The sequence below is a fragment of the Pseudonaja textilis genome, chromosome 3 (assembly GCF_049901715.1).
Source record: "Pseudonaja textilis isolate UNSWEBS1 chromosome 3, rPseTex1.2, whole genome shotgun sequence".
Classification (NCBI taxonomy): Eukaryota; Metazoa; Chordata; class Lepidosauria; order Squamata; family Elapidae; genus Pseudonaja; species Pseudonaja textilis.
The window spans coordinates 176134339-176154742 of NC_141992.1; the positions used below are offsets into that span (position 1 = coordinate 176134339).

Here is a 20404-nt window from a genome sequence, read left to right on the forward strand (position 1 = left end):
ATCAGTTTATCTGATTTGAATTTATGCTTTCTTTATTTGGAAGTAGTTTTTTTTTTCTGGAGGTGTGCTAAGATCTGGACCTGTGTTAGTATTTTCAAACATATTGTGACTTTCCAAAGACGTGACTGCCTTCTGTACTATTGCAGATTGTGGCGTTCTAGTCAGCTGCTAGATTAAAGAGTTAACAAAAGCTATAACTTCTTTCTGCAAGCCATTTTGTCAGCATATTAATTGTATCCAGGCTTTCTAAATACTTTCAGAGTGCAATAGCTCTTGTAAGTCAGTTGGCAAATATATCAAGGGTCTCAAAATTGTATCTCAAAAAATGTATCAAATTAGCTAAGAACTATAACCAGATCTTTCCAAAAGAAAGCAGATGAAAAAAAGGCATGGGAACATTGAGGAAAGCCCAGGGAAGCAGTTCAACATATTCTGCAATCAGATTTTTTAAATCTACTTTTAATCCTACAGGAAGTATGCTGATTGTAGCTATAAGCAACCTTTTAAACCCATTTGTTGGCCTGTTATCCAGGGGGACTTGACTACTAATGTCAAATGCATGTGGAATCAGATTAGCTGAGTTGTCTTTATGAAATCTATTTGTTTGAGGTAATTTTGTACATTAATGGGAACAAGGGACTGGAAGTGCATCCATCCATTGCTTTCCATCCATGGGTTGCCATCTTCTGATGTACCAGAAGGACAGACATAAATAGTTAATGACTCTGATTTAACTCATTAGAGAGGATCTCAAAGGATCAGGTTCATGGACTAAATCATATTTCTTTCTCAGTTCCCATCTTTCTTTACAATTCTTGCAGATTAAAAGGAAAGTACCACTGTGAGGTTGGCAGTCTATATTCCAATAAAATAGTAAGCAATGGGTTAATAGTGTTGAGAGTAATGAAGCAATAGGTTAGTGATAGCATTGAGAGTAACGCATGAACTCAGGTAAAGAATAATTATGACCAAAGAGAATTAGGAAATTGAGGATTAGATTGAAGCAGTACATAAAGGTAACCATGTATGTAACATGATTTAAACTGATTTTATATTTCCCCATCTGTCCATTGTTATCTAAGAAGGAATACCATCCCCAAAATGTCTTCACACAGGCAAAGCTTGGTTGAGAGACAATTATTAGGATTCTTACATACCAACTTTTCCAGTTCAGTGCGCGACAACCACCTCTACTCCAGCGACTGAATTCTTATTCTTTCTCTTCCTCCTGCCTCCCCCTTAATAATCTTGCATCTGGTCCATTTTTTCTCTTGCATTTTTTCTTCTGTTTGCACACCATATCTAATCTTGGGTTTGGCAATCATAATAATATGCATTTTCCCCTCTTCCAACAAGCTGCAAAATAGCCTTAGACAGAAATAGGCTACATATATTTGGCTACTTACAACGGGCAATATGAACAAAACAACTTGTTCTAGCTCTAACCTTGAAGGGAAGAAGAAGTAAATTAAGAATATGAAAATAGAGTCATTGGCCAACTTTCCTTTCATACGAGACTTAAGATATTTTGGAACTGAAGGAGATTATCAGGCATAAAAGACCAAGTCCACACTGAAGGTTCAATTAAACAGATTTAATTGCATGGGAATCTTCTCAACTAATGGTTGGTACCTGCTTAGAGTTAGATAATGATCAAAGCACTCAAGGCGGAATAGACTTAGTTGTCTTGTGGCTATTCCTCCTTCTAGGCCAATCCCCTTTCACTCTGCTTCCATGTTCTGCCACTCCTTCTACAGAGATGTTCCAGTATTCTATGTCTTGAGATTAGAAATTCTGAAAACTCAGTAATACCTCTGTAGGTCCATTTTGCAGGAAAAGTGTGCAAGAAAGCACAATATGGACTTTCTCCTCTTTGTTCAGGTTGCCAGCAAATTAGCAGGAATAAATCTACAAACTGGAGAGCCACTTTGGCCTTGTGATTAATGCACCAGCCTAGAAACCAGGAGACTGTGAGTTCAATGAAAACCAGGTGGGTGTCCTTTGGCCAGTCACTCTCTCTCAGCCCAACTCATCTCACAGGACTGTTGTGGGGAAAATAGGAGGAAGAAGGAGTATTGCAGGTGAAACTCGAAAAATTAGAATCTCGTGCAAAAGTTCATTTATTTCAGGAATGCAACTTAAAAGGTGAACCTAATATATGAGATAGACTCATTACATGCAAAGCAAGATAGTTCAAGCTGTGATGTGTCATAATTGAGATGATTATGGCTTACAGCTCATGAAAACCCCAAATCCAGATCAGTTACTAATGTGAGAAACAAGGATATAGCTTATTGATCTAATAGATTCAATAAGTCCTAAGGATGATAGCAGGCCCCAGAAGAAAGAGACATGAACCAAAGTTTTCAGCTAGGATGGTTTCAAAATATACCAGAACTATTTGTAATCCTGCTGAGCCGTTGCTAACTGTGAAAACATATTTTTGCAAACTATGCCCTTGGATGGATAAGTTTAAAACAGGAACAATGAAACTGTTGGAAATGAGGAACTGAAAGTAAGTTACACAGGTGTTTAAGGAAAGTGACAGTTAGTGAAGTTGTGAAGTATGTGGTTAGAAGAAAAGTATAAAGGATAGGCTTGGAGATTAGCTCAGGGCTCTTTGATTTATGGCAATCCTTGCAGGACCTGCTGTATGTCATTGGACCCCATTGCAATGGCTTATTAATGTAAGTGTATTACTGCTATTATATCTTTTATATCTATTCATTTCTTATGTTCCAAGTTATTAGAAACAATAAACCTCTGATCTTAAAGTAAGAATTTTTGTTTGTGCTGCTGTCTGTTTCCTATTGATATGTTTTTTTATGACACAAATGAGCACTCCTAGAAAAATAACAAAAAATATCAGGTCAATGGTCAAAAGTGACTGAATGATAAAACCATAAAAGGGTACAGGTAATCCTCAATTTACAGACACAGTTCCATTGACAATCAAGGCAGGCAGATGATAATGAGTTGTACCCACCCCTGCCATTTTTGCCTTGGTAGTTAAGCAAATCAGTGCACTCGTTAAGTGAATCCTATGATTGTTAAGCGAACCTGGCTCCCCGCTCCCCATCAACTGTGCTTGTTGGGCTCCATTGTGGTCGTAAGTCGAAGACTACCTCTATCTGTGTGACACCTTTGTTTCATGAACTACCTTGGCTGCTGGTATACTTCCAGGTGTAATTAAAGGCATTGGTCACAGGAGACATCAGGCGGGGTTATTTGAGGTACATCTATCTTTCATAATCTCGGCCAGGCTGGCAGCAATAGTGCGATGTATTGGGGCTCAGAAGCACGCCTCATCTGTTGCAATGCCTGCCTTCTGGAATGAGATTCGCCCACTAAAATCTGTGTGGCTCCCATCCTGCTGGCATTCTGTAGAGCCCTAAGGACCTGGGTTTTCTCCAAGGCCTTTGATTATGTTGGATGGAGACCCTTGTTGGATGTGTTTTTGTTTCTGTGTGGAGTGACCAGATCTCATCTTGTTTTGTTTTGAACTGTATTTTCGTTCCTTACATTATGAGTATCCAGAGTTGGACGGTACCTGAATTTAAATAAAGGAATAAATAGCCATGGTTGAATCTTGGCACCAGTTTAGAGATCTACATACTAGGAAGCTTGCTGCTTGCTAATATAGATGGTTTATCTACATCTGCTCGGGAATATGCAAAGTACTTCTTTATTATTGCATAAGCCTCAAAAACATGTAGATTTTAAATTCCCTGAAGGCCAGGAATGGTTTACTTTGAAAGGATAGATTTGATATAAGCCTTCTATTAGGAAAACAGGCTTTTTTAAAATTTAAAAGTGGAATTTTAAATGTGTGCTATATTTTATCTCGTAAAAATATCTCCATTTGGTTCTCTTTTTTTATTAACACAAATGCATCAATACCGCCTCTGGCTACATTGCTGAATAATATTGTAGATGAAGCAAACAGACAAACACAACACACCAGAGCCATTTTTATTGCTAGAAGCAGCCAGGAAAAAGCCACACTCAGGCACTTCTATCATAAATTTTAAAGCAAAAGCATTAAAATACTTACTTGTCCCAGTTGTGCCTTAGAACTCTGGAGAAGGGCAACGTTAGCATATGTAGATAGGCCTGTCTTGAAAATGAGGCAGTGAAATACAGCAAAAGGTTTTTATTACCAACAAAGGTATTCTACAACTGCTTTCCCTTCAGGTTTCTAAAGCTAATGGAGAGTCCAGTACATGTTATAGATTCTTCACCTGGGACTTTTCCTAGGGCGTAAGGAGCACATCACCTCAAAGGGACTATATATTATGGTTTCAAAGAATAAAAGTGCCTCAACCTGTTCTCCAGAAAGTATGTACATCATAACAACAATAAAAGAACAAAAGACATATGAACAACATTATATTAACAGCAGTAATTGGGAGGGATCTCAGTGTTCTCATAGATCACCACTTAAGTATGATCCAGCAGTGTGCTGCAGCTGCCAAAAAGGCCAATGTAGTTTTAGGCTGCGTAAACAGAGGAATAGCATCAAGATCATGAAAAATGATAGTACCACTCTATACTGCACTTGTAAAGCCACACTTGAATACCCTGTCCAATTCTGTTAACCACAATACAGAAAAGCCTTTGAGACTCTAGACCAAGGGTCTTCAAACTTGGTAAGTATAAGACTTGTGGACTTCAACTCCGAGAATTTCTGAGGTAACATGACTGGAGGAGGAATTTTGGCAGTTGAAGTCCACAAGTCTTAAAGCTGTCAAGTTTGAAGACCCCTGCTCTAGAAAGAATTTAAGGAACAGCAACAAAGATTATTAGGGGATTGGAGGCTAAACCATATGAGGAATGATTGCAGGAACTGGGAATGACTAAATCTAACAAAGAGGAATGCAAGCATATGTCCCTCTTGATAGCAGTCTTTTAATATTTGAGGGGCAATTACAGAGAAGGGGGGTGTTTCAATCTGTTCTCCAAAGCACCTGAGGGCAAGTTAAGAAGTAAGAGATGGAAGCTTAACAAAGAGAGATTGTAGATTTTCCTAGAATTAAGGAGACATTTCTTTCCAGTGAGAACAGTTAACCATGGGAACAGCTTACCTCCAAAGTTGTAGATGCTCCATCACTGGAATATTTTTACGAGGAGATTGGACAGCCATTTGTCTGGAATGGCATAGATCTGCTTGAACTGGGGTTGGACTAGAACAGTGGTCGCCAACCAGTGGGACGGGCCACAAGAAAATGTTGGTGGTCTGCAGAGAAATGTCACCCCCCAAAGCATCCCCCCAAAGCAATTAATCCGGGCTGTATGGGAACACAAGGCTACATCGCCCACATGGCCTGTGGAAACACAAGGCTTGTGTCGCTTGCATTGCGAACAACGTGAGGGAGTAAAGGGAGGGGGGAAGAGTGGAGGGGGGAAACTTGCCCCACTGGCCCCACATGCCTCACCTGGCAACCAGGCTGCTTCTTTCTTCTGCTTTTGGCTGCATGCAAGGAAAGCAGCAAAAGTTTTTCTTTCTCTCCCCCAAACTCTGCCAGAAGTGAGTCTTTGGGACCCTGCAAGGCATCCTGCTCCAAGAGGCTGAGCTGGCGCGACAAGTCTCACAAAGACTCATTTCTGGTGGAGTTCGGGGAGAGAAAGAAACTGCTGCTTCTGCTTTCCTTGCATGAAGCCAAAAGTCTCTCCCTCTCCCTCTCCCTCCCTCCCTCTCTCTCTCTCTCTCTCCCCCAAGAATGGAGCTGGAGATGGTATCCTGCAATCCCAAATAAAGTATGATCTATCAGTAGGAAAACGGGGTGGGGAATTTTCCTGCAGATTTTTTGGGGGATTTTCCCAGGATGTCTGGTCCGCGGGATTTAAAATTATGAATTTGGTGGTCCCTGAGGTCCAAAAGGTTGGCGACCCCTGGACTAGAAGACTTCTAAGGTCCCTTCCAACTCTGTAACTTCTGAAATACTATGATGCATAGAGTAGCGTCAAGAAAGAACTGTGCATGTTACTAGTTGCTTGTGTTTGGACATGCTGGTGTTATTACAGCCTTATTAATCTGGGCCAAGCCCAAGTACACCCCTTTCAAGGCAATTATTTTCTTGTATTTCCTCATCTCCTTTTAATCAATAGCATTTAAAACAGATGGATAATAGTTAACCTCTCCTTTTCCAGAGAACATTGGGAAGGGTGGAGATCCCTTGACGTGGAAGCCACTGTGTTCCAAGGCCTGGAGATCAATGGGAGATCTGTTTTCCCTTCCCACTACTGTATTGCAAATAAGTATTTTTATACTTGTCTCAGTGATGTACCACAGAAGCCAGAGACATGCTGGGGATAGTGAAGGCTCCCAGTACATTCAATTTGACTTCAAGCACCTTCAGAATATCAATAGAGGAGAACAGTAACTCCAGATGTTATGAAATCTTTGGTGATGGATCTCCTGTTCCAACCAAAAAAATGTGAAGCATGTAATATTGTCTCAAATGTCCTTCCAGAACTAATAAGCAAAAGCAGATTTTAGGTCCTGGTCTCTTCAGTGAGGGAGGGAAAAATAAGGACCTCTTTAAAGGCTGCTGGCTGGATAATCAGTGGCAGCCTTGAATTCTCTTACCTTAGCATTGCGAACCAGCTCTGCTAGCCACCTATTATAGCTGGAGGGTTTTTTCCCCCAAAAAGAAGGCCCTCTTAAACACCCAGAGAAGGGAATAAAATCTTGTTTCAATCTTTGCGCTTTCAGTTATTGGTTCTGCCCCAGTCCCTCTTTTCAAGAAGTGAAGGGAATGCACCGTGAGTTGCTATACAGATCAGCTTACTTCTTTCGAGACAATGCTATGTTTCACATTTGAGTCTGCTTTGACTCCGTTTCGTGAGTTTTCCTTTGTTGTAATTAAACTCGGCATCTATATTTGACACTCCCCTATCAGGCTTTTGAGGACCAGAATGCCTGCTCAAGCTTTTGGTGGCAGAGAATAACAATGTGGCTCCCATTATTTAGCCTTGCATAGAGTTTTTGAAAACTGAGTAGATTATCCCCTACTGATCATTTTTTTAAATTCTATTTTTCCCCCCTGGAAATATATTTTACAGAGAGCTGGGAATACTAGTTAAACCTATGTAATAGAGAAGATGATAAATGTTCTCACTTTGTGAATGGCCAAGAAATTAGAGGGTTTTTTTTTCCACAAGCCTTTATGTATATTTTTGAGCAGCTGTGATTTTAAAGATATTAAATAGGTTGCCTTGGCTACTGCTTGGGATGAAATATCAAGACCAGGATCTGTGCAGATATTGTTGGTACATGAGTGCAACCAGAAATTTTGCCTGAATCAAAGCATTTATTCATTTGTAATACACAAATGGTCAAGGGACTAGATTGATTTTGAAACCATGTGGCTTCCAACAGTGCTCTCTAGATCAGGAGTCTTCAAACTTGACAGCTTTAAAACTTGTGGACTTCAACTCCCAGAATGCCTCCTCCAGTCATGTTAGCTCGGGAATTCTGGGAGTTGAAGTCCACAAGTCTTAAACTTGCCAAGTTTGAAGACCCTTGCTCTAGATTGTTGTAAATCAGCTTTTGAAATGGTCAAAAACAGCATCAGTAACCCATCTCTGGCATATTGATTTATCTGTAATTATTATGTTAACAGTCAAGCAAATTAACCATAATACTAGGTTGGGTATAAAACTCCAACCTGTTTGCTTTATGTGATATAATAATAATTGCTTTTCTTGATTGCATTTATATACTAATTAAAGTTATTCTACTCCTGATTAGCAAGGTTTCTAGTGATTTTCTGCTTTAAAATAGTGCAGTATTTTCATAGAATTGGCATTCAGATATTTGTTGTACTAAAATGGCTCCAAAAAGCATTTTAATAAAATTGCCCTGTTTGCACAAAGAACTGCAAGGGAAAGGAAGTAAAATATTGATGTCCATAGCTGGGAATCTCTGATGTTTTTCTTCTGCTATTTCTATCTTTTCTTTCCAGCAAAGTATCTTTTGATTGGTAGAATTAGAAGTGCCAGTCTGAAATTTGTAACAATATTTGATCTGTGTAAATGGAGTTTCTTGTGTGGATCAAAATCAGAATCTGTGCACCAAAACAAAAATACCTGTGTTCTAATTCACCTTCTTCTAAACTGATGGTTGGTTCTTCTTAGTTTTATTCTCATTCAGAGCAGGAGGCACCAACCTGTTCTTTCTTAATCTTGAGAACAGAACTAGCTTGCAGCAAGAATTGTCTGATTCTCAATAACTAAGTTTGTAAATACAGCAATTATATTAAGTGTGACCCCCTTGGTGTTCTCTGAACTTTGGTTGTTTGCTTGTAGATGTTTCATTACCAAACTAGGTAAAATCATATCTAGTTTGATAGCGTTATCTGGTTGGGTAATGAAATATCTGCAAGCAAACAATTAATCTCACCAAGACTTCCATAGTTGAATTCTTCTATTAGAATTATCTGAAGATATGAGATACATAATAAAATATATGACAACTGCATATTATTCCATGGTTGTAGCAGAGATATTTTGGACATCTTTGCTATAATAGTTGGAGCTTATGGGACTTCATCCCTCCAATATTATAATCAATGGTGGGATTCAATTTTTTTTACTATTGGTTCTGTGGGCATGGCTTAGTGGGTGTGGCATGGTGCGCATGGCAGGGGAAGGATACTGCAAAATCTCCATTCCCTCCCCACCCCACTAACCTGCTTTCCAGCTCCGTTCTCCTGTGCAAGGCAACAGAAGAAGACCCAGCTGATCAACTGGGACTCGGGAGGGAGAGAATAGGTGGGGGTGGGGCCAGTCAGAGGTGGTATTTGCCGGTTCTCTGAACTACTCAAAATTTCCGCTACTGGTTTTCCAGAACTGGTCAGAACCTGCCAAATACCACCTCTGATTATAATGTCATTGATATGCAGTATATGTAGAGTTTACATGAACATAGTATATTTGTAATATTTATATTAAGGAAATTAACTTTGGTAAAGTGGCATAGGGAATATATTCCATAATAAATACAAATTATTTCAGAACCAGGTAATATGGTTAACATTTCTATTTATGATACTCTTAGCATATTAGCAGACTTCAGAAGGATGTTATTTTGGAATTAATTATAGAGAGCATTTTGGAAGTGTAAAACTGTCACTTTTTCAAAACTGCTACCATGGCCAATCACAAATTTACTATTACCAGAGTTCAGCATCAAAACCCCAACTGACTACATGGTGGCAATAAGGAGTTTTCTGCATTGTTCTGTTGCTCTCTGTGAGCCTTACTGCTTTTTGCAGCCAAGATCTGAAAATCCCGCTGTCTTTCAGAAGGCCAGCAGGGGACTCTGCTCCTCAGCCCATCCTGCTGGCCTTCTAAGAGATTCTTTATCAGCTCAGCTTATCTCTGGCACCAGGTTGCCAGCACCCACCATTTTTACTTCTCCAGGAGTGTCTCTGGAGTGTAAACGAAGCTTAATGGGACACCTGAAAATCAGTGGCTGATGTTTTGTTTTACAAGATTGTGTCAACAGATGGAAACTAATCAAGAGAGAAGCCACCTAGAACTAAGGAGAAGTTTCTAACAGTGAGGACAATTAACCAGTGGAATGGCTTGCCTTCAGAAGTTGTGAGGGGAGGCTTTTAAGAAGAAACTGGACAGCCATTTGTCTGAACTGGTATGGGCAGGGGTGTCAAACTCGTGTTGTATCGTGACTTTCCCCCTCTTTGCTAAACCAGGCGTGGGCATGGCCAGCGCATGATGCTGCAAGTTTGTTAGCCCTTGTATAGCGTCTCCTGCTCGAGCAGGAGGTTGAATTAGAAGACCTTCAAGGTCCCTTATTATTCTATTTTCTCCTGTTTATTGCTTTATTTGCCATTTCAATAGCCTAAGGAATTCAATCAAATGGAGCTAGTGAGTATTGTAAGAGTACACTGGTATAATGGGTGCTATATTAGTCTGCCCAGTAGTATTTATTTATTTATTTGATTTGTCAATCGCTTACAAGATAAAGGTATAAGAATAAACATAGTTTTGAATACATGAGATAGGATTATAAGAAAAATAAAAAGATAAAGCACTTATTCCATTCCAATTGAATTCTATCATTAATATTCATTAAAATCTTAACATCTTTAACATTTCTTTTCAATTAAATATCATACTTCCTTGGGAACACTTATAAACTTTCCATAATTAATTCTTTTTTTCCCCATATTTCTCTTCGCTTATTTTATAAATCATTAATAATAATTAAAATGTTCCCATCCTTTCCTAATTTAATTCTCTCATTCACTTTATTTCATTTATTTATTAACAAACATTCCACTAGATTACGATAAATATTTTATCCATCATTTTAATCATATTTTCTAAAATTATTTCTATTTGTAACATAACAATACTATCTTATGTACCTTTACAGAATCCCTTTTACTATTAAGTTTTCACCCATTATCTCTAAACATTATCTCTAATATTATACTTATTTTTCAAACTATTCTTTCTTTTGGTTGTTTTTTCAAATCTTAAACTTTTCATTCTCTTTCCCCCTTTTCCTTTTTTCCCCCACATAAAATTACTTGATCATTAAAGATGGCTTCTTCTTTGTCCCAATCTTCTTGTTCTGCAAGCGTTTCTTGTTGTTTCTCATAGTTCCAGATCTCCATTTCTAAGAATTGAAATGTGATGCCAAAAGAACCTCTCCCTTCTTGTGCATCTTCTTTGTACTTTTTAAGTTCCATTTTCAGTTCTTCTAAAAGTGGTGCCATTTTAAACACTTTTAAACAACCACCCGATTGATTTTAGTCATTTAAATGCAATAACCAAAAATCCAAAAATCACCAAGTCATCCAAATAGTCCAAGGCTGTTTCTTCTTGCTTCTTTTTTCCACTTTCTCTTCCTGGGGTTCTATTATTTTGTTGCCAAGTTTCAGTTAAAATGTATCTTTTAGGAATCTTGTTGAGGTTTCACTGTAAATTCTTTTAGTTCCAGGCAGTCTCCTCCATTTTTCCAGATCCTGCCCTTTTATTCTTTTTCTCTCCTTTCCTGCTTTTAAAAGCTTTTAAGTATCGAGAAATCTTTATTATCCCTTTGACATTTTATTTTCAGCTTAAATGCCTATTGATGTCAAAGTAGATTTTTTTTTCAATTTCTTGCCTAAGTCTCTTAGCTGTCAGTATAAGGAAGGGAAGAAAGAAAAACCTAATCCTTTCCCTTCTCTTTCTCCTTCACTGCTTCAAAATCTTCTTTGGGAACAATGTTTAAATTCCAGGGTACCTTATGTTGTTGCTTTTGCAGTTTAACCCAGTCAATCAAAACTTTCTCTTCTTATCTTCCTCCTGCACATTCTTTTCTGGTCGAGTTCTTTGAGGTGGCCATTTCTGACCACCACTACAACCACCTTTGGGAAAGGGAGTAATGACCAGCTGAGGAGGAGGGATGCGGTTCTCCTCAACCCTGCTGGCAGTCTCCCCCACTCTTCACCACCTCTACGGGGTGGCTTAGCCCCGAAACCAGCCGGCTTGGGGCGCTCTGGCGGCAAGCATGGATCAAAACTGCGCACGATTCATCAGATACCTGGCTCATTCTACCATATGTGGTGGACTTGTGAGGACGCTAGAAAATATTGGACTAAGATCCGCATATGGTTGGAAAAAATGATAAAGACACATATAGACTTGAAACCAGAGATTTTTTTATTGGGAATCTTACCTGATATATATAATAAAAATTTGAAGTATTTGATTGTAAATATATTAACAGCAGCTAGGATTGTATTTGCTATGAACTGGAAGAGTGAGAAAACTCCATCAGAAGAAGAAATTATTAAGAAAATATTGGATTGTGCTGAAATGAGTAAATTGACATTTGAAATCAGAGAACAAGAAGATAAACAATTTTATGAGGTTTGGGATCTTTTTTATCAATGGTTAGATAATAAAACATAATGATAGAATATTCGATTTAGCATAAAAAAAATTTTTTTTCTTTTTGATATTATCTTTATAAAACATTATCAAGGTAGATTTGGTATGATCTTATGATTCATTGCAAAATAAATAAAGCAAATTATAGTTATCTCGTTAAAATATGAATTAACAAAATTACAAATGATTTTTTTTTTAGTGATGATATTAGGTTATACAATTATTGATTGATAGCATGAGCTATTATGTAATATAATTATACTAGTGACTAGGAAATGGATGCACAAAAAAAAAGTGGTAAACCAATCGATGCACTGTGTGTAAATTTATGAAGAAGGATATTTTTATGTTTTTTGTGTTATGTTTATGTTTGTTATGTATGCTTATGTTTGTTATTAAAAAATAAAAAAAAATTTATTTAAAAAAAATAAAATAAAAAATAAATAAATAAATAAAAACTGCGCACGATCGCGGTTTTGGTCTGTCAGCGAAGGAACTCAAACCGGAAGTGCTTTATTTACATATATATATATATATATAAAATCCTTTTTTAAAAATATAGTGTGTATTTTAAGAATGTACCAAGCAGAATTCGATTGGAAGTTATGTATTATATTGAATGTTATAATCTTAAAGGTATACATTGAAGCTTAAATAAGAGTTGAATGGATAAAATTAAAAGTTATAAAGGTGTCATACTCCAATTAGTAACTACAGGGGAAAATCTGTCTAATGAGAAAAGAAAATATGAAATTGAAACAGGACAGACAAAAGTATAAATATAATTATTTGAATTGAGATGAGACAATCAAAATAAAGTTGAGAAAATTAAAAGAGGGGAAAAACTATGTAGAAAATGTAAAACAGTAATAAGATATGGAATAGAACACAAAAATGAGCATGAAATTGAGTTTGTGTCTGAATGAAGAAGTGATAACCCGGGACCATGCTATTTTCAAAAAAGATGTTTTATTTATATATTTGTGTGTGTGTGTGAAAACCCAAATAAATTTTTTCAAAAAAAAAGAAAAGAAAAAGAAACAACAGGACAGGACAGGGATGATAGGCACGTTGGTGCGCTTATGTACGCCCCTACAGGCCTCTTAGGAAGGGGGTGAGGTCAATAGTAGATAGTCTAAGGTTAAAGTTTTGGGGGTTTGGGGAAGAAACCACAGAGTCAGGTAGAGTATTCCAAACATTGACCACTCTGTTGCTGAAGCCGTATTTCCTACAATCAAGTTTGGTGCAGTTAACCTTGAGTTTTTATCTATTGTTTGCTCTTGTGTTGTTATGATTGAAGCTGAATTATTCATTTGCAGGTAGGACATTGCAATGTATGATTTTATATACTATACTTAGATCGGACTGAAGGCGGCGTAGTTCTAGGTTTTCTTGGTCTAGAGTTTCAAGTCTGGTGGCATAAGGTATTCTGCAACGAGTAGAGGAGTGGAGAACTCTTCTTGTGAAATATTTCTGGACTTTTTCAATTGTGTTAATAATGGTGTTAATATCCTTCTCTTCTAAAGAAAATTAACATTCAATTTGGATTCTTTTTCATCTAAATTCAACCAACACAGGAACTTCCTCTTTGCCACCATTGGGGGCCATCTAATTTTGTCCCACTCTCCTTTCATGCTGAGAAGTAAGCTATCTTATGCAAAGCAGCTCTGCAGGCTTTTTGCAGGTGGGATACCTTTCCATTCACTTCCCATGCAAAGGCAGCACCTGTGGCCTCACAAAAGTAGCCAAACCCACATTGAAAAAAATCTTCAAGGGAGCTGGCCTGAAATGGACATTTGGCACTTACTTACTGATTAGCTTGCATTTCTAAAAATAAAACACTGAAGTAAAAGTCAATTTTTGGTCCCAGGCCAGAAACCAAATACAAGATAGATTAGTTTAGCAGCTTGGTTCACTACCTCAAGCTGCAAAGTGTGGGATATTCGTTCTCCCATTAGTCTGTTTTTATTTGCCATATATTTTCTTAGGTTCTAGAATGGTGACTTGGGGAAAAGGAAAGAGAAGGAGAGAAGCGGGGAAATGCAAAAGCTGTTTGCTTTTGGCATTATTCAGACCCCCTCTGTTTTTGTTAGCGGGGGCAAAAACTTCACCAAGAGACCACAGGCCTTTGTGGAGAGAACAATAAATGGCACACCAGCAAATGGAGTTGAAAAGAATGCCAAGGTTGTCACTCCCCATCAGTGGTTTGGATGGATTTCCTCCTCTGAGAAACATTTCGAATGCTTGGGGCTAAATTGTGCACAGGCAACAGGTGGTTTGCTTTACCAAAGGGCATGTGTAATGCTTAAGTGAACAAGAGCCAAGTTCCAGCAGATGGGCTCTTGCTCACTCGGCTCTGTGGAAGGATATTTTTCATGTTATGTGTGGAAAAACGAGCAGTAACCCTGGTTCATTGGAAGAGGTCTTGGTCACAAAAATAGCCATTAGCTAATGAGTCATCCCAATCAGAGTACAAACCATCTAGGCTCCTTCTGGGACATATGCTAAGCTAGGCTTCATGCACATGAGAGCGGTTGGGAACTTAATCAGAGCAAGCATTATAGGAAGGGGGAGAACCAATTGCTGCTTTAAATTATTTGCATTGTAATCCCGTTGATTTCCCTGAACTTTCAGTAATGTGTGTTTAGGACTGAAGACGCAGGCTCCTAATCCACTTGGAGATGGGGATGCTAGCTATCTTCCTGCATCCATTCCCTTGGTGGTGGTGCTCCTGTTATTCATAAGCCCGTAATGTCACAACCTGTTATTAATTTGCATTACTTTTATATCCTGCCCTTCTTCTGGGAGTTCATTAGTTTTCTACTTACTTTATCCCTCCACAACAAACTTGTGAGGGCCAAGATCCACCCTGGTGTTCTCCATGGATACGTGAGGATATGGTCCGGCATGTCCCAGGTTCCCATCCTATACTTTAATTCCTACACCACTGGCTCCCCCACTGCTGGGTTTTTGTTTTTTTTTAACCCAGTTCTTGAAATGCTAAGTGTGAACATGAGCCAGGAAAAGATTTTGCTTCCCATGATAACAAAGCTGGCAAAGCTGGCAGAGTCCAGGATGAGACAATGATGAGCATCAAAATGAGACGATGATGAGCTCAGGATTGCAAGAGAGAGCCTGGGTAGCTGGCTTGTGAAGTTTTGATGTTTCTATGACCGTGGAAGTACTCTGGGCATGCAAATATGATGCACATATCCATGTCTATTTGAGCGGAAAGCAAATGAACAAAATTGATTGATAGGTCGGCGAGGATATACAGGGACATTGGTTGAAGCAACCTCAAACCAAAATCATTATTGTGTTTATAGTCATGGGTCTTAAAAATGATGAGGTAGAGTTAAAAAATTAAGAGGTACATCATAATCTAAAATTTAAAACTAAAAAAATATAAAACAAACATGTAGTAAAACTATGTAGAGAAACAAATGTAAAATAATCTGAAAAGGGAGGTAGCAGCATTAAAAGAGTGTAGGAGACCATAAAGGTTAGTATGTGACATATATATCAAATTACAGAGCATTCTCTTATGACAAACTAGGTGCTCATTTAGCCTGGTTTATTGCACCAGCCGTCATCTGACAGAGGGGTCGCCAACCTTTTGGACCTCAGGGACCACCAAACTCATTATTTTAAATCCCACGGACCACTCATATGAATTTTGACTGATGGTGGCTTCCTGACATAGGTGGGAAAGTCAGTCCCATATTCCAGAGCTGCAGTAAGTCACAGGGCTGGTCCTTTGGTCATCCCGGAGTAGCTGCTCCTCCACCCGGGTGCACGGGCCTGCCATGGACTGGAGGAGCTGCTCCGGGATGACCAAAGGGCCAGTCCTGTGATTACTGCAGCTCTGGAATATGGTATTCAGCCAGTTCTGTCCAGTTCTGGAGAAGCGGTAGCGGAAATTTTGAGTAGTTCAGAGAACCGGTAAATACCACCTCTGGTTGGCCCTGCTCCCATCTATTCGCTGCCTCCTGAATTCCAGCTGATCGGCTAGGTCTTCTTTTGTTGCCCTGCACAGGAGAATGGAGCTGGGAAGCAGTGGGGGGGGGGGGAGGAAATGGGGATTTTACAATATCCTTCCCCTGGCACACCCATCACGCCACACCCACCAAGCCACGCCTACAGAACTGGTAGTAAAAAAAATTTGAATACCACCACTGGAACCTTCCTATATCAGCCTTCAAGGACAGCTAAGGAGAAGAGCATGTCATTAGGTTCTCTGGTATCTAGATACTTTGAGATTACTTAAGTACACTATGGAGAGGTGGTGGAATATTGGATTCACTGGCAATTAAGGCTGGGAATCTGGCTAGATCTTATGGGCACTCTGTCTGCTACACCTTGTTGATGAATACTTTGGTCTGATCATATCCCATTCTGAGTAGAAGACTGGAGAAAAGTCCAAGGACAAGATTCTAGTTGCCATTGCCTGTTTCCATATGGACAAAAAAAATCATCACTCATGATGATGCATGTAGAGTTGTAATTGCAGGAATGTTCCAATCTCGGATGGCAAACCTCAGATAAAGAATGTTTCCAAGAAAATACAACTCAGGCAAACAAAGTCACTAATCTAAACGAAGGATTAGAGAGAGGAAGTAAACATGTTAGACTTTAACTAGAGATAATTAATTGTATGGATTACTGTGCAAAACAGTAACAAAAGTCAAGCAGTAACCAAAGTTAACCAATGATGGAGGATAATTAAAAATGTGTATAAATGCAAGACTAGACTCCAATAAAGATCATCATGATTCAGTGGTTCATGATCAAACAACTCGACTGCCTTGTCACTACAACAAGTGCACCTAATGCGGCATGGCTAAAGGGGCAAAAAGGATAATCTGAGCCAATAATTGAGTATGGTTACCCACATTCTAGCTTTCACTTTCATGAGGCCTATCCCTAGTCTCAGGGTGGCATTAGAGACACATTTTGGGTCTTAACCGGCTGGTCTTAGATATTTGGATTGTACAAGTTCTAATTATGCAATTGGAGAAGAGCTCCAGCTGAACACCTTAAAGAAGAGCTATTGGGTTGGCCTTGAAGAATTTGAAAACTGCAGGTATACAGTGGCCACCTCGTGTCTAAAGGAATTTAAGGAGGGTTCATGAGCTTCTCTGTGCATTTTCAGCAATGCAGTCCCCATAGGCCAGGGGTCTTCAAACTTGACAGCTTTAAGACTTGTGGACTTCAACTCCCAGAATTCCCCCTCTAGTCATGTTAACTCGGGAATTCTGGGAGTTGAAGTCCACAAGTCTTAAAGTTGTCAAGTTTGAAGACCCTTGCTGTAGGCTTTCCTACTGCCAGCAGAATGAAGGATGACTCCCAAATATTTAAAACAGGAGATCTGTTCAATCTTGTGCCCATCTAGGCTGCTTGAGTTGCTTAAAGCAACATCTGTCATCTGCCTGTATGCTGCACCTCAACTGATAAATCTAATTGAAACAATCTGTATCCATAAATACAATCAATTATGCATGAATTAGGTAGAAAAAAGCAGGAAACACAAAGAAAAACTTAGGGATGCTTATTTGTCAAAATTAGTCAAGGTACTAGGTTATCCTTTAACTGTTTTTGAACAAAGGTAATTTGGATCAAAAATGATAGCATCAAAACTAGCTGTACATTAACATAGGAAAGAGTGTTACATATTTGAATAATCTACCATGTTGTAACTTTCTCCTTTGGGAGAGGTTTAGCTATGAAAAGGGTAAGAGGAATAATCAACCACAGGTAAATTATGCCTGTAAATTAATGATTGTCAATTCTTCTGTTCCTTGTCAAAATAATTTGAGCGCAGGCTATTATCAGACAATAATCAACTTCTAATTTTTGCAGAGCAAGCTGCTTGACATAGCCATGGCCTCCCTCATTATCTGAGAGGTTTATTGTATGGCATCAATGCAAAGAGGTGAGTCAGTAACATTGAGTTGGCGATGCAACAGAGCACAGGTGAAGCCAATTTGGTGCCCTTCAGATGTGCTTGGATTCTGGACCAATTCCCAGCCCAAATTCTAGTTACTGAAACCCAACACATCTGAAGGCACCACTTTGGCCAAAGCACGCAAAGCATAATTAGAGCAAATATCCAGAGTTGGAGGATAACTTATTCAGACCTTTGAGCCATACCCCCGATTTATTGTGTGGGTATGTGCATGTCCATGCATTTATATACACAATTGGTCAGTTTTGTAAATGACAATCTATTGGTGCTAAAAGATTGCAGTATATTTGCAAACTGGGAAATAATTGAGAAAATGACTGAATAGTTGGCTTGACAGTGAATATGGTCTGCTGAAGTTTTAATGCTTGTGGGAAGTGGCACATGGCCTCTGCTTCGGTGATTAAGCCAAGCCCTAAATTCCTCTAAGTCCCATTAGGGGGGAAAAGACTGAGTGTATTCGGCTTAGTTACCAACATCTGTATATTTACTTGCCAATTTTGAAGTTACAAAGTTCAGTTCCTGGAACAAGCATCAGCTGCTTGAGTTGAATCTACTTGCTGCTATAGTGTTTGTCCACCGCTGTTGATGAGCACATAATTGGAACAAAAATCACTACCAGGAAGAGCTGCAAATAGTTTTGCAAATTGCATGTTACACTTCAATAATGTAGGAGGCAAAAAAATGTTGCTGAAAGTCTTCCTTTTAAATACTAATTTCTAAATACTATACGGCACGGATATCAAACTCATGTCATAATGGTGTTGTCATGTGATGTATTGTGACTTTCTGCCCCTTCGCTAAACCAGGCATGGGCGTGGCCAGTGTGTGATGCATCCAGCCTGTGGACCGGGAGTTTGTCAGCCTTGCTATAAGGCATTGTTTTTCAACCTTGGCCACTTGAAATTGTGTGGACTTCAACTCCCAGAATTCCCTAGCCAGTCATGCGGGCTGGAGAATTGTGGGAGTTACACACATCTTCAAGTGGCCAACTTTAGGGAACATTGTAAGGTAAAGTAGAACAGCCCTGAGGAATAGGTCTGCTTTATTTCATTTGACATAACTTTTAAACTGTAATTAGCTGATGAATTGCACTGCAGCAGAAACATGTATTCTTGCCAACATAAGCTCGGACAAGATTTTGACTTACTCTTTTCCCATTACTTTCAAGAAATGGCAGTCCACAAGACCTTTTGTACAACTCTAGCGATTGGAAACCCTGTGGCCAATTTATCTAAGCCCAAGAATTGCAGACAATAAGGAGTATAATTAATGGCCTAAGGCAGGGCTGTCAAACTCCTGGCCCACAGGCTGGATGCGTCACGCGCTGGCCACACCCATGCTCGGGTTAGCAAAGTGGGGGGAAAGTCCCAATATGTCACATGATGCCACCGTGACAACGTGAGTTTGACACCCCTGGTCTAAGGGATATACCCAATTCAAATTTGACAGGCTGCTCTTGCAATCAGCATTGCTGGCTTGCACAGCCATGTATGATAGTCAAGAGATTCTGGAAGATTATGATAAAAACTCAGGAGCTGTGAGGATATAACCATCTGATACATAATTAGCAGAAGAGAGAAGTGTAGTGAATGCAAAACACATAAATGGAAGATTTAAAAAATATATTTTCTTTTTATTCTTTGGTTGGAGTCTTGAGAGAGATACTTTCTTTATATAAAGAACCATAGGATGGGTTATTTGAATCTGGCTGTATTGCGCTGCTCTTCTTCTTCCCTGTGGGATTGAAAAACAATAAAAATACTTGGAGCAAATATGATAAATCAAATCTAACATGTTTAATTATAAATATATAACATGTTCCTTCTAAAAAGCTTCTCACTATAGGCTTCACTTTGTTTTGCTGTAATAGAGAATGGCAACGGGATGGAAATAATTCAAGGTTTTGTTTTAAAAAGTGCATTGGCAATACAAAAAGAAATTAAGTGAAAAGTAATTTTTATTAAAGATGATTTGAAGAGATATCTGATGTGGTTTTTCTCTTCAGCCCTCCCGCTAATGGTTGTTTTTCAGCTGTGCGAGTAGGAATGACAGACAAAATATTTCCAGACTCTGACTTACCAGGAATGTGTTCACAGTCTATATAAAATGTTGTCAAATGTTCCTTGCTTCTGTTCTGGGATATTATAGAAACGCCAATAAATGTCAGAGAACACCTGCAGAAGAGTGGTCAAACTTGTGACTTTCATGCAACAACAACCGGCTGTCCACCAGATGTTTTGGTCCACATCCCCCACAAGTCTATTGGCCATGCTGGCTGGGAGTGATGGGACATGAAGCCCCAAATCAGTGGAGCTTATTATGGGCTTCTCTCTGTTGCTGAAAGATTTGGAAACCAAGTTTTAGGTTTTCTATGTAGGGTAGAAACTAGGATAAGCTAACATTACCTCAAATAACAACGGAAACCTTCAAACAACAATGGCCTGAATGCAGTTAATTTATGATACAGCTCAAGTCATATCTGTTCTCATACCACCAAAACAGGGCAAAACTGTTTTGTATAACTGAAGTACA

At 38.9% G+C, this 20404-nt stretch overlaps 1 protein-coding gene across 5 annotated transcripts in view; it reads right to left on the minus strand.

Annotated features, from left to right (window-relative positions):
• Positions 1 to 19479: 19479 nt before the first annotated feature.
• Positions 19480 to 20404, minus strand: part of NIPAL2 (NIPA like domain containing 2) — a 43203-nt gene continuing 42278 nt past the window's right edge. For 2 of the 5 annotated variants that reach the window (XR_015743261.1, XM_087931535.1), the window contains 2 exons: positions 19952 to 20006; positions 19480 to 19606 (listed from right to left, as the gene is read on the minus strand). Coding sequence is in view for 2 of the 5 variants with exons in the window: in XM_087931535.1 (XP_087787661.1) it covers positions 19963 to 20006 (44 nt within the window). In the remaining 3 variants the exon portion in view is untranslated. Of the gene's footprint in view, positions 19607 to 19946; positions 20047 to 20404 lie in introns of those variants that run through there. The other 3 variants (XR_015743260.1, XM_026705916.2, XM_087931534.1) reach the window with 2 other exon arrangements.